General features: G+C 36.1%; 2 protein-coding genes across 2 annotated transcripts; one reads left to right on the plus strand and one right to left on the minus strand.

Moving 5' to 3' along the window:
* Positions 1 to 13: 13 nt before the first annotated feature.
* On the minus strand, positions 14 to 7,380 carry LOC111051166 (zinc finger protein 830). The gene is made up of 5 exons (XM_022337597.2): positions 7,157 to 7,380; positions 3,260 to 3,462; positions 2,180 to 2,439; positions 1,325 to 1,494; positions 14 to 614 (listed from the first exon to the last, which is right to left on the minus strand). The coding sequence occupies exons 1-5, from the start codon at positions 7,276 to 7,278 to the stop codon at positions 470 to 472; spliced, it is 900 nt and encodes a 299-aa protein (XP_022193289.2). The 5' UTR covers positions 7,279 to 7,380; the 3' UTR covers positions 14 to 469.
* Positions 7,381 to 7,614: 234 nt separating this feature from the next.
* Positions 7,615 to 12,439, plus strand: LOC111051167 (ATP-binding cassette sub-family B member 7, mitochondrial). The gene has a single exon (XM_022337599.2). The coding sequence runs from the start codon at positions 7,871 to 7,873 to the stop codon at positions 10,133 to 10,135; it is 2,265 nt and encodes a 754-aa protein (XP_022193291.2). The 5' UTR covers positions 7,615 to 7,870; the 3' UTR covers positions 10,136 to 12,439.
* Positions 12,440 to 12,751: the final 312 nt, after the last annotated feature.

The following is a 12,751-nucleotide window of genomic DNA, read 5'->3' on the forward strand; positions in this document are numbered from 1 at the left end:
TAAATCAAAATTCTTCAAGATTCTGAAAAATTTATTTATTTACATAAAATAAGCGTTACAGGGTTTAATAATAGAATATTCGAAAACTATCGTACATTCGTTATAGTAATTTTCCACAATTTCATATATTTAAATACACAAATGAAACAGAAAGTTGACCCATGACTGGATTGTCAAATTTGAATACAGAAATTACAACTCACTTTTTTGTTACTGTTATACTAATACAGCACTCAATACAGATAATTCCGACCAAATAAGAGAGAGAAACAACTACAATTCAAAATTAGTTTGAAAAAAATGAAGTGTTCCTCGACATGAATTACTTGAAGTGCACATTTCAAGTAAATGTAATACGCCACACTTTTTCTTCACGGAAGTGACCCATATTTTACACTCAAAAAGCCAGAATAAGGCAAGAAATTGATACAATTAAATTCAAAATGAGAGCAACTCTTATTTCACCAGGTCATCGGAACGATTTTTTCGCCCTCCAATCTAAGAATTCGTCAAAATCGGGTTCCTCATCACTGGAATCACGTTCCGTTGTTTCTTCCATTTTCGTGACTGGTTCTGCTTGAATTTTCTCCTTCTTCACTTCCAAATCAAGGACTCTGCAAAAAATAATTACGATTATTAGAAATACAAAAGAATAATAATTTATAGACAGCACAGTAGCGTACCACAAATAATTTATATGATAATGTTAATTACATCAATAAACATGAATGGAAGAGCAGAAAATGAACACTTACAACACAAAAAATTAACATAATTTTGCAACCAAGTTTGGTTGAAAATATTCAGTAAAAAAATGTATAAAATGGAATTGTCTTACAAAAACAGAATAATTTCAAAAAGTAAGAGACAATTTTATTCGATCAAATAATTTTGATCTTGAAAGTTACTAAAACTGGTCGAACTATAACTAAAACTGGTCGAAATCAATGATGATATTTATACGAAAAATAATGAGTAACAGAAAGTTAACTGAATGAAAAATAGATATTAGCTATTTCAAAATTAAATTATACGATTGATTAAAAGATATATTCTAGTTTTTATTTTTCTCTGAAACCTCACTTTTGGTTATAATACATATTATTTCCATTATAGCCTTGACTCCATAGCCACTACGGACTTCGCCATACCTCTGGTAACTTCCTTGTACATCGTTAGTGAAGTTACAGCAACAAATTTTATCAAACTGTCAGTTATCCTTATAGATATTTTTATTGTAAATAATTATTTACACCATAATATTATTATGAATAGGCTAAAATTAATGCTGACAGTTTAAAGTGAATCTCGATTTATCAATTACCTGGACCAGTTTCGTAGCTGCTCATCAATTTCGTCAATCTGTCGTTCTGCGATCGCCTCTTCTTGGTCATATTCGATGATTTGCGCAGAGACTGTGTTCTCCTCTTTGATTTCCTTTTGAAATCTGTCCCATTCCTCTTGGATGGGGTCTTTGTATTCGATATTCCTCGCCTGTCGAGTTGAGAAAGTAGACTTTTATTAACAACCACAATTACAATACAGTAGTACAACTAATGTTGATGATAGATATTTTTTAATTATTAATAATTATGTTTATCTAACTATGATTTCTCAAAAATGCTTGAAATGTAAAACAAGACTTGAAAATATATAAATCAAGCATTACTTAAACTAATAATTCTATTACTTCAAATCAATCAAATTGTAAATTAAGAGGTCAAATTAATAAACAGACAATTGAAGTGAATTCTCAGAGTTTGCTACGACATCTAGATTCTAAAAGTTGAGTTAACTTTAAATTATTGATAGCAAAGCAGATCAATGGGACTTGATCTTTGTGAAGCACCTCAACATTGTGAAGAAGAATGGTTTTATTATATTTTTTTATCCTAGACATTACTTACTTAATGTTTGTATAGTATTATAGAGAATATTTATGAAGAAAGCTGTTTTTAGAGTAAAACAAACTATTATGCAAAAGTAGTAAAACTACTAGTAAAACTACTAGTAAAACAAGCTACTCTGCAGCTCCTTTACTATGAATATACAGTACTATAAATTCCAGTATAGTTGTGTATGGGAGTTATCACTGAAATATGTTGAAATGTTGAATTGTTTTCAACATTCAAAATGTAGGGAATTTTCATTTGAAAGCCAATATATTAGGCCTACTCACTTTGGCATCCAACTTTGGATCATCGAAGAAACCCTCAGGAATTTCAGTGGTGGATTTCAAATCTTCTTCAGTCTTTTCACTATCATCGACTTCCTCCTCCTTCGAATCACTGTTCGCAGTTGAACTTTTTCTATCACTGGTTGAGTCATCAGTATCAACCTCCATTTTTGTAATGGATTTGTTGTTCAATGAAACCTTTTCTTCTTTTGAATCGAAAAAGCCGGGAGGAAGTTCAGGTTTAGCAGAGTTTTTTAGAATTCCTGAAAACAGGTCAAATGTACGGTTTAAAAGATTATCACTCATCAGTTTAGAAGCTCATGAATTTGGATTTGCATAATCCTAGTGAACAAAAATGTTGTTAGTTTTTATTTAAAAAATATCACTGCTGAATATTATATTGTAGAGAATTAATACGGATATTATTGAATATTATTTAAGGTCATCGTACACTGCGACAGATAGATGGAGAAAAGATCAAACGTCTTCATGTAGACGTGCGCAGATATAAGCAGACAGACGGGCGTTTGTGGGAGTTGCAACATTCAAACACCTAGGGAGGGATTTTTCCTTCGTCTGTCTGCATACATCCGTCTGTTCTGTGTGCGATTACCTTCAATCATGGTAAATTGTAATACTGTAAGAATTGACAGTTCATTTAGGGGAATAGTAGCATGTTCACAAGCTTAATATGAAAACTTATCTCTTCCTGCTCATGCACACGAACAGATCTGCAGGAAGCAGATCTTATGCAGGAAGCAGATCTTATGCAGGAAGTGAAGCGACTACGGGATTTTGTTGAACTGTCTTGAGACAGATCAATCGCTTATCGTTCTAAGCGATATGGATCGAATGTGGATTGTGAAAGGCTTTCTAGATCTTTCTCAACCGCACCAAGGAGCTGATCAGGTATTGACTGAAAGCTGTCATGATCCATTTTATTAAGATTGATGCAAAACGCTAAAGTGAAGAAGGCATGATACAGAGAACGTTTTTTGAAAGGAGCAGAAGCTTTTGCTCATAAAAAACATTGAAAAATTAAATAAGAAATAAAAGTGGCAAATATTTCTAGATTTGACTTACCTTTGATTTTTTTAGGAGGTCCACTATCCCCCTCAGGTAGATGTCGTTTTGTTGTAGCGCTCTTAGCCATCCGTTTTGAGTTCATCTCCATTTGTACACGAATCATCTCTTGGTGTTGTCGCCCACTCACATGCACTTTCCATACTTTTTCGATATGCACACTATTGCACAGCGTACATGTCAGCTTGCCATCATCTCGATATGTGAGTATTCATTAAGGAAATCACATTAACATTACAGGCTTATTTGAAAAATAGGCATATGAATATTGATAGAAAGATATGAAATAAACTGTTATTTAATGAGAATACCCATAATCTTTATTGATACTACCATCATATAATAATGTTAGAAATTGAAAATTGAAGTATTTTGGAAAAATGTGAACTAATGATTAACTGGAGTATCTTTTGCTGGAATCGCTGGAAGTGATATAATTTTTGTCTAATAAGATAATAAAATATAAGCAAAGCTGTCTGCTATACTGTACAGTGTTGCATCATGATTCACAATAATTAGTGATATCGCGTGACCCTCAGGATCCAGTGAAGCTGCTGGGGTTTGTCTTGGACTGCAAACTCAGAAGGAGCAGTCATATACAGCAGGTAACCAGTCGATTCTCCCGCATTTTCTTCCTGCTACTCAAGATGAGGGGCCTGGTGACTCAGAGGTATATTGTGATGATGCATCACGCTCTCTTCAATTGCATCATCACCTATGGATTGCTTCTGTGGGGTCACTCGGCAGGGGCTGCAAAAGAGGGCTTTAAGAATCATAACAGGCAGCGACCATTTTGTCCATCTTAGCTCGCCGAGGTGTACTGACGGTCATCAGCCATTACATCCTCCTGAGCTTGATGTATGCAGGAGGATACAGTATATACTCTGAAACACCGTAGTAACATTCATTACCACAACACCAGGCACCGTGAACTGTTGGATGTCCCCAGGAGATGCCTCCACCGATTGCAGGTCATTTATAGGATTTCTGTCCTGAAATTCCTCAACAAGCTGCCTACTGTTGTAAAGCGGTTGGATGAGGCAGTCTTCAAGAGAATCGCCAGGAAAAGTGACAAAGCATATCACAGTGTAAATGAATTAATGAGTGATAATTTTAATATAAAAGGCCTTTTTTAATATATAAGATGCATTATATACCCATCATGTTGTATGGTGCTGAGACATGGACGATGACATAGAGAGAATAGAGTAGAATAAAAGCAGGAGAAATGAGGTTCCTCAGGGCAATAAAGGGAAAGACAGAGTTAGGAATGAGGAGATAAGAAGAGAACTGAACATGGAAAGCATAAGAGAAAAGATAGAAAGCATGAGACTACGCTGGTTTGGACACGTGAAGAAAATGGGAGAGGATAGGCATTACACAGCCAACAGAAAATAAGCCAGAGAAAATGGAAGAGATGAGAATTGAAGGAAGGAGACCAAGAGGACGACAGCGACGATGATGCAAAGACTCAGTGGTTAAAGAATTAAAGAAGAGAGGATACAGATGGCGACAGGTTGAGGACGAGCGATAGTGGGAAGACCGAGAAAGATACCCAGACCCGGCACTAGCTGGGACGGGACACGGATATATGGATGTATGTATGCATGTACTAAAAGCCGTTACTGGATCGCTGCCATCTGAATAGTAGTGTGTATTACGTATATTGAGTATTATGACAAGTGTGGGTAGTGAATGAAGCAGAAGATATTGAAAAACAAAAAAAATGTGCTAATAACAAAACATTATAAACTCATAACTGTACTGAAGGAAAACTTGTCAGGACATTGCCGAACGTTTTTCAATAAACATGGAATACTTACTTATATTTTAGAGTTCACTATTATGGCAAAAAGAGCTAATCCCATGCTTCGAAAGCAGCACGACAAGCCACAATTAATTCTACAACAAGCTGCCTAGTAGTGTAAGGCGATTGGATGAGGCCGCCTTCATGTGAACCGTCCGGATGCTACTGTGTGACAAGGCATATTACAGTGTAAATTAATTTATGGGTCATAATTTAAATTTTACTGAAAGCGCGATCACTGGATTACTGCCATCTGAACTACCTATTATAGTTTACGGAAGCCCCCTGGGTTGGGGGACCTTTGAGTCGAACATCGTACTCAAGAATGTGTTGAAAACCATCTGAACTATTATAGTTTGTGTTGAATTACGGAAGCCCCCTTGGTTGGGGGACCTTTGAGTCGAACATCGTACTCAAGAATGTGTTGAAAACCATCTGAACTATTATAGTTTGTGTTGAATTACGGAACCCCTGGGTTGGGGGAGCTTTGAGTTGAACATCGTACTCAAGAATGTGTTGAAAACCATAATTCACCCACAGTATCCCTGCTTGTCGTAGGAGGCGACTAAAAGGGACCCCAAGCTCAACTCAGGAAGTTGTCTTGCCTTCAAACCCACGGGATCTGCCCCATCAGGGCAGTTTCGTAGGGGCAGAAAGAAAAACACAAGAGACCAGAGATGGGTGAAACTCCAGGCACAAATGTAGGTCAAAAGCGTGACCATGTGCCCTAGAGGCAATCTGGCGACCCCTCCTTCAGCTGAAGGACCTATAAAAAAGCCAGGAGTAGAACTAACGTAGGTCACGAGTTTGTGAGTGGGGAAGCCAAAACTCACCACTGCTCAAAGAAGGGCGGCCATTTAGGCAAAACTTCTTGGGAGAGGTAAGGCTTTTGACCCTGCGAAGTTTCAAAGGGGCAAAAAGAAAAAATCCAAGAGACCAGAGATGGGTGAATCTCCAGGCACAAAAGTGGGTCAAGAGGCTGTCAGGGGTGGCCAGGCGCCCTAGAGGCAACTTGGCCACCCCTTTCTCAGCGGAAGGACCTTTAAAGAAGGCCAGGAGTGGAACTCACGTAGGTCACGAGGATTAATCAGTCTGAAGAGACTGCCAAGCATATCACACTAGATTGCAACAAGCAACCACGTGATGAATGGGATGTTAGCATAGCGAAAAACTTCTAGTTCTTGCAAAGGACACAGATATCGGTTTGCCTAACTAACATACTACTTGGGAACACAATACGGTTCGGATGACGTGTGGGATTTTTTGAACCGTTGGATCCTCAAATCCGTCCTTTCACAACAATAATAATAATGAATTACGGAACGTGTTTTGATTTTTCGACGCCATAGATCCCACAATTTTGGGTAATGGATGAAGCAGAAGGTATTACAAATAATCAAATCAAATCAAATCACTTTTATTGTCAGAAACACTTTCACATGTTAAAACAATCGTCAAACAAACATTAACACCAATCAATATGTCTAATATTGAAGGTATAAAAGCATCAGTATAACACGAGGAATGTCGGTAACATTCCAATGCACCAGTTAAAGAAGATTGAACAGTCACCACAAACGCAGAAGTCTTCTTTTTCAACCTGCTGCCAAACACCCTGAAAGCACTGGAGGGCGACAGACAGTTTGCTTCTGCACTGAAGTAGTCTTTGATAGCCCGAACATACTAGACACCTACAGAGATGGGACGACAAACTGACCAGGACTGACGCAAATCCCCGCCAAAGGGAAGACCTTTTGACAATTCCCGGAGCTGTTTGCTGTATAGGCTATTGAGTTTCAAGACAAGTGTGAGTAATGAATTAAGCAGAAGTAAAAATTGACTATTAAAAGAAAAAAACAAAACATTTAAACAATTCCTGTAGTTTAATTACTAAGCTAATATGATCTTAGAATTTGTATAGGAATATTAGAGAAGTTGCAAAACAAAATCTTGGCTAATCAATCGCAATAATATTATAGCAAGACATTCATTAACATAACTTATTAAAAAAAATTTTGTGATAGACTACACAACCAAGAGCTAACTAAAAATTGAAAGGAGAGGCATGCAAAAACAGTTTAAAAGGATATTTGGCGTAAGGTGAGTCTATTTTCTTCTCCTTCTGCGGTAATAAATCCCGTTTCTTCTCAGACATAATTCTACGAAGATCATTCTGTGTAATTTTTGATTTATTTCTATTCAATGAATTCATTATTTTAGTTTAAAAACACCAAAGTATTTATTTTTTATAATAAAGATACAAAACTTATTCTCACAACACAACGAAACAACCAAGCACTACATAACCTAAAAAATTCTTTCGCAGCGCACAGCGCAGTCACAGCCATCTACATTTTTGTTCAAGAAAACGTTAGGTTCATTTTCTGACCAAAGAAATACAATGTTTCTAATAGAATATGAATTTTCAGTTCTAAATTGAATAGAGGTAATTATTTTTAAAGGCTTTTATAGTATTTTCTATTATTTTAAATTATAAAAACTTATTTTTCAAATTTGTTGCAAGCGCTCAGTGACAATACATTGAACTAAACAAGTGGAAAAAGAAAAAGTGAGTGAGAAGGATAGAGGATGTTCAAAGGTATTGTTTTTGTTGACCTGTGTAGAAAATGTAAATATTGTATAATAACAGATATTATTATAAGAGACAGTTTCCTGTTTCGCGAACAGTAAATTGAGTGATCTGGTTTTCCAAAATCAAATAAGTTATCCGCATTTTCAGTTGTAAGTCTAATTTTAGGTTATGAATAGTTTGTGAGTTACCGTATAACCTTCAAATTTTCAGTATGTTGATTTTGTGTTTGGACTCAGCTTTCAGAAATTCTATAAAAAGATTGCCAAAAACTACACTATCTAAACAATTCTACTCTAAATGTTCTAAAGTAACAAGATCTACTGCTTTCAACTTGGGGAATAATATTCATTTCAAGAATGGAGATAATTTGTCAAGAACAGTGTTACATAATTTTAGACGATATGCCGCTAGCTGTGATTCAAAAGACTCGAGAAAAGATAAAAGAAAACAAAATGTATTGGTTGATAACGTAAAAGGAACTGTTATTGTACCTAGTCATGGTTTAAAAACTAAGGGGCTGAAATCATTCTTTCCTTTTCGACAGTCAAAAAGAGATTGCTTTCATCCTGGGGTATCAGCGCTCGACAGGACTTCAATCAAGGTTGGTAATGAAAATGATGTGACAGGGAAAGACATGATCAAAGCTATGTTGACATACATCTGGCCAAAAGATGATCAATCTATACGTAATCGAGTATCTGTAGCAGTAGGTCTCCTAGTTTCTGCTAAATTGATGAATGTGGCTGTACCATTTTTTTTCAAGTATGCTATAGATGATTTGAACTCTAAGGTGGCTGCTGCTAACAACGGGCAAGCACTTTTGGACTTTGCTACTCCCACCGATGCGGTACTGACAACTTCTGTTGCATTGCTCATTGGGTATGGTATTGCCAGGGCAAGTGCAGCTGGATTCAACGAATTGCGCAATGCAGTATTTGCAAAAGTTGCTCAGAATTCAATCAGACGAATATCGAAGAACGTATTTCTCCATCTACACAATCTGGACCTCAGTTTTCATCTGTCTAGACAGACCGGCGCGTTGTCTAAGGTTATAGACCGAGGTAGCAGAGGTATAAATTTCGTTCTGTCTGCAATGGTATTCAACATTGTTCCTACAGTCTTTGAACTAGCATTGGTGAGCTCCATATTGGGAGTGAAATGCGGCGGAGAATTTGCAGCAGTTGCTTTAGGTTGTGTGGGAATCTACAGTGCTTACACATTCTCAGTTACCAAATGGAGAACAAAGTTCAGGGTGTTTATGAATAAAGCTGAAAATGAAGCTGGCAACAAAGCGATCGATTCACTCATCAATTATGAAACAGTGAAATATTTCAACAACGAACTGTACGAAGCGAAACGATACGACGAATCATTGAAGAAATACGAGGAAGCCTCTCTGAAGACTAGCACCAGTTTGGCTATGTTGAATTTTGGGCAGAACGCAATTTTCAGCAGTGCTATGGCGTTGATAATGGTGCTTGCGGCTCGAGAAATATCTCAGGGTCATATGACAGTCGGTGACCTAGTAATGGTGAATGGCCTGCTGTTCCAACTCTCTTTACCACTCGGATTTCTGGGGTCAGTCTACCGCGAAGTGAGACAAGCGCTTATCGACATGAAAACAATGTTTACATTGATGGCCAAAGAGCCAGAGATAAAGGATTCTCCTGGGGTATTACCTTTGGTTCTGAAAAACGACAAAAGTATCGAATTCAGAAATGTTTGTTTTCAGTATGTTGATGGAAAACCGATATTCAATGATTTATCTTTTGTTATACCTTCGGGTAAACACTTTGCAATAGTTGGTGGATCTGGTACAGGGAAATCGTCGATGATAAGGTTGTTGTACAGATTCTTCGAGCCCGACTCCGGAGAAATCCTGATCGGCGGTCAGGACATAAGTATGGTCGATCTACAAAGTTTGAGGAAATCAATCGCGATTGTACCTCAAGATACTGTACTGTTCCACGACACCTTGTTCTACAACGTACACTACGGCGACTTCTCGAAAAGTGAGGAGGAGGTGTATAACGCGGCGGTGATGGCAGATCTTCACGATTCGGTGACCACTTGGCCGGAAGGCTACAAGACACAAGTTGGAGAACGAGGACTGAAGCTGTCCGGAGGAGAAAAACAGCGAGTCGCCATTGCCAGGGCGATTGTCAAGGACTCCCCGATTCTGATATTCGATGAGGCCACGTCTTCACTGGACTCGATCACGGAGCAGAACATCCTGAACACGGTGCGACGTGCCACCAAGGGCAGGACGTCGATTAGCATCGCGCACAGGTTGTCTACTGTCATGGATGCTGATGAGATTCTCGTCCTGGAGAACGGCAAACTGAGAGAGAGGGGAACTCACGATCAGCTGTTGAATTTGCCCGACTCACTGTACAACCACCTGTGGCAGCTGCAGCACTCTGTTGGAGTCGAGGATGAACCAAAACGGAAGGTGGATTCAGCCAAACAAGGGTGAGAATTAGGATGTCACTATTAGCAGATATGTACATGTGGGGTAAGTTCTAATTCATTTGTATCATACTCATGGTATACATAATTTATTGATGTATCTTTTACAGCAACTGGAAATCATAATTTATTATCATTATTCATCATTTTTCACCACCTCAGTGGGGTGAGTTCTAATTCATTTGTATCATACTCATGGTATTCATAATTTATTTATGGATCTTTCACATCAACTGAAAATCATAATTTTCTATCATTATCCAGCATTATTAACCACCTCATCAACTCGCACTAGTCTAGAAATTATCGTTATTTCAATGAAAGTTTGACATTATTTATCGTTTTAAGAAACTAGGTAAGTGACTTTAAAACTCTTGAGCTACAAAGCAAAAGGCAAAAGAGGCTGTCAATATGATTTTTTTTCTCAATTCCTAATTTTTTCAGAAGTTTTAATACAATTTAATATTGACAATAATATAAAGTAAAAAATTGAACTCATTTTATGAAAATTTTTAGCCCAATGCTAGACGCAAATAAGTATCATCAATTAGGATTCCATATGAATTTGGAAAAATATCATTATATTTTGAAACGTTTCTTATTCCCTTCATTTCAATGCCCAATACCCTGTAAATATATCATCGGTTGACTGTAGTTGATCTAGCAGTTATGAACTGCAAAATTACTCACTGGTGGTGCTGAATCCGTCTTTAAATAATTAATCATTCATCATCATTCCTCTCTTTACCCACGCACAAGTCTTGGGCTTATGTGAGCATCACCCTCAGCAAAAAAAAAAACTCTGCTGTTGTCAGAAGAATCTACCTGACCAGTAGACTACGACCAAGGATATTATATAGCAGCTCTGTGTCTATATGTATACATACAGTTGCTGTACATAGCAACTGTGAAAACTATTCTTGGACTACGACTACATTATTCGGTTCCAGTGGAAAGGTGAAAATGGTCCTATGAAGCCGCGATAATGTAAACCTGTCCTCCCTGTCATGTCTTGAACCAACATTCAATCAAAACTTTCCTAGGGCAGGTATCATTTAACTTCAAGTAAGAATTCTAATCTTTTATCTCCATAATAAATATTAATTTCTTCAATACACATCCGCACTGTCGATTTTTCAAGTTTTTTTTTCCTAAGATCAACTAAGATCATTGATTATCAATCCTAGTCACATTTTCAAATACAAGAGAAGCATGGATTTTTTGTTTCCTTATAAACTGAATTAGCATGATTGGATTTGGTTTAGTAATTGAGAAAATGTATCAGAAACCTACTCTAATAGCTGGAGAATCCTATCGATTGAAGTCTTTTTGGCACTTTCTACTGTATTTTATTTTTTCACTACAATATTTGATAAAAAGTTGCTGTTCAGAAATCATTGTCATCCGTCAGCAATCGGCATCATGAGATTATGAGAAGCAAATTTTTGAAAATCTCTGAAATACACATTTTTATCATAAAGTAATTTTATTTTGTAGATTGAATGCATACGTTAATTTTAGTATAATGACAATAATATATCTCACTTAACTATCCAATTTTGTCCACATTTTTTCAATAGAAACTTTTATCGATTCAAAAACAAGTTCATATCTCATGATGTTTTCAAATGGAAAAGGATTTAACATGTTTTATAAAATTAATTCTAATTTTGATTTGTGCTATTAAAAGAATAATCAGTATTTAAAAAACTCAACATGAGATATCAATATAAAATATCTCTCAATGACTCAATAGAGAATCTATTACTGTAAATTAATGCATTTATGACTGCATGTCAAGAAATAATTTCCGTAAATATTCTTGAAAAATCACGTGTAAACATAGCTATCTGTATAACATAGTTAATTGAAATAATATAAATGTTCAATTCGGAATGTTTGAATTAGATTTTTAAATATATTATTATTTATTATTGAAGCTAATAACATTTTATGTTGTAGATTTCTGTAGGTATTAACATTCTTAAAAATTTATTCCCACCAGACTTGTATTCTGTTATTTTATTTATTTCAAATTTATTCAAGGTGATCAACTCTATGTTATTTTAAACATTTATTGGAGTACCTACTTTAACAATTGAAATAATAATTAAACTAATCATTCGAGTAGAGTGAACCTTAGTCAATGTTAATTAATCGTTTATCTCTTGTACAGTGTAGTTGTAAATAATAGAAATGAAAATATGTAAAGTTATTCAATACATAAAATAGAGAAAAAGCTAACCGAATATTGTTGATTCAAATAGCTCTGTGATGTGTAGATACTGTGAAATATATTATTTAATTCCTACATCTGTGTTTTGCTTGCTGCATTCCTGAATAGGTCACTGAATTAACTCTCTTTTGGTCGTCTTGAATAGATATTTAAACTAAAACCTTACCATTTAATTGAGGAAATAATACTTCTCATTGCACTGATACTTTTCATTGGACCTTAGTATCTAATTTATGAAATGATACTTTTCTCTGATTTTGGTAGCTTTTAATATTATTGGAATGTCCATCTAATTGTATGAAAACTGTACCAGCAACATACGTAAAGTTTCACCGGACGTTTTCGACTGAACAGTCGAAAACCTGAGCGTTAGTGCCAGTAGGTTCT

This window comes from Nilaparvata lugens, chromosome 8 (assembly GCF_014356525.2).
Source record: "Nilaparvata lugens isolate BPH chromosome 8, ASM1435652v1, whole genome shotgun sequence".
Taxonomy (NCBI): Eukaryota; Metazoa; Arthropoda; class Insecta; order Hemiptera; family Delphacidae; genus Nilaparvata; species Nilaparvata lugens.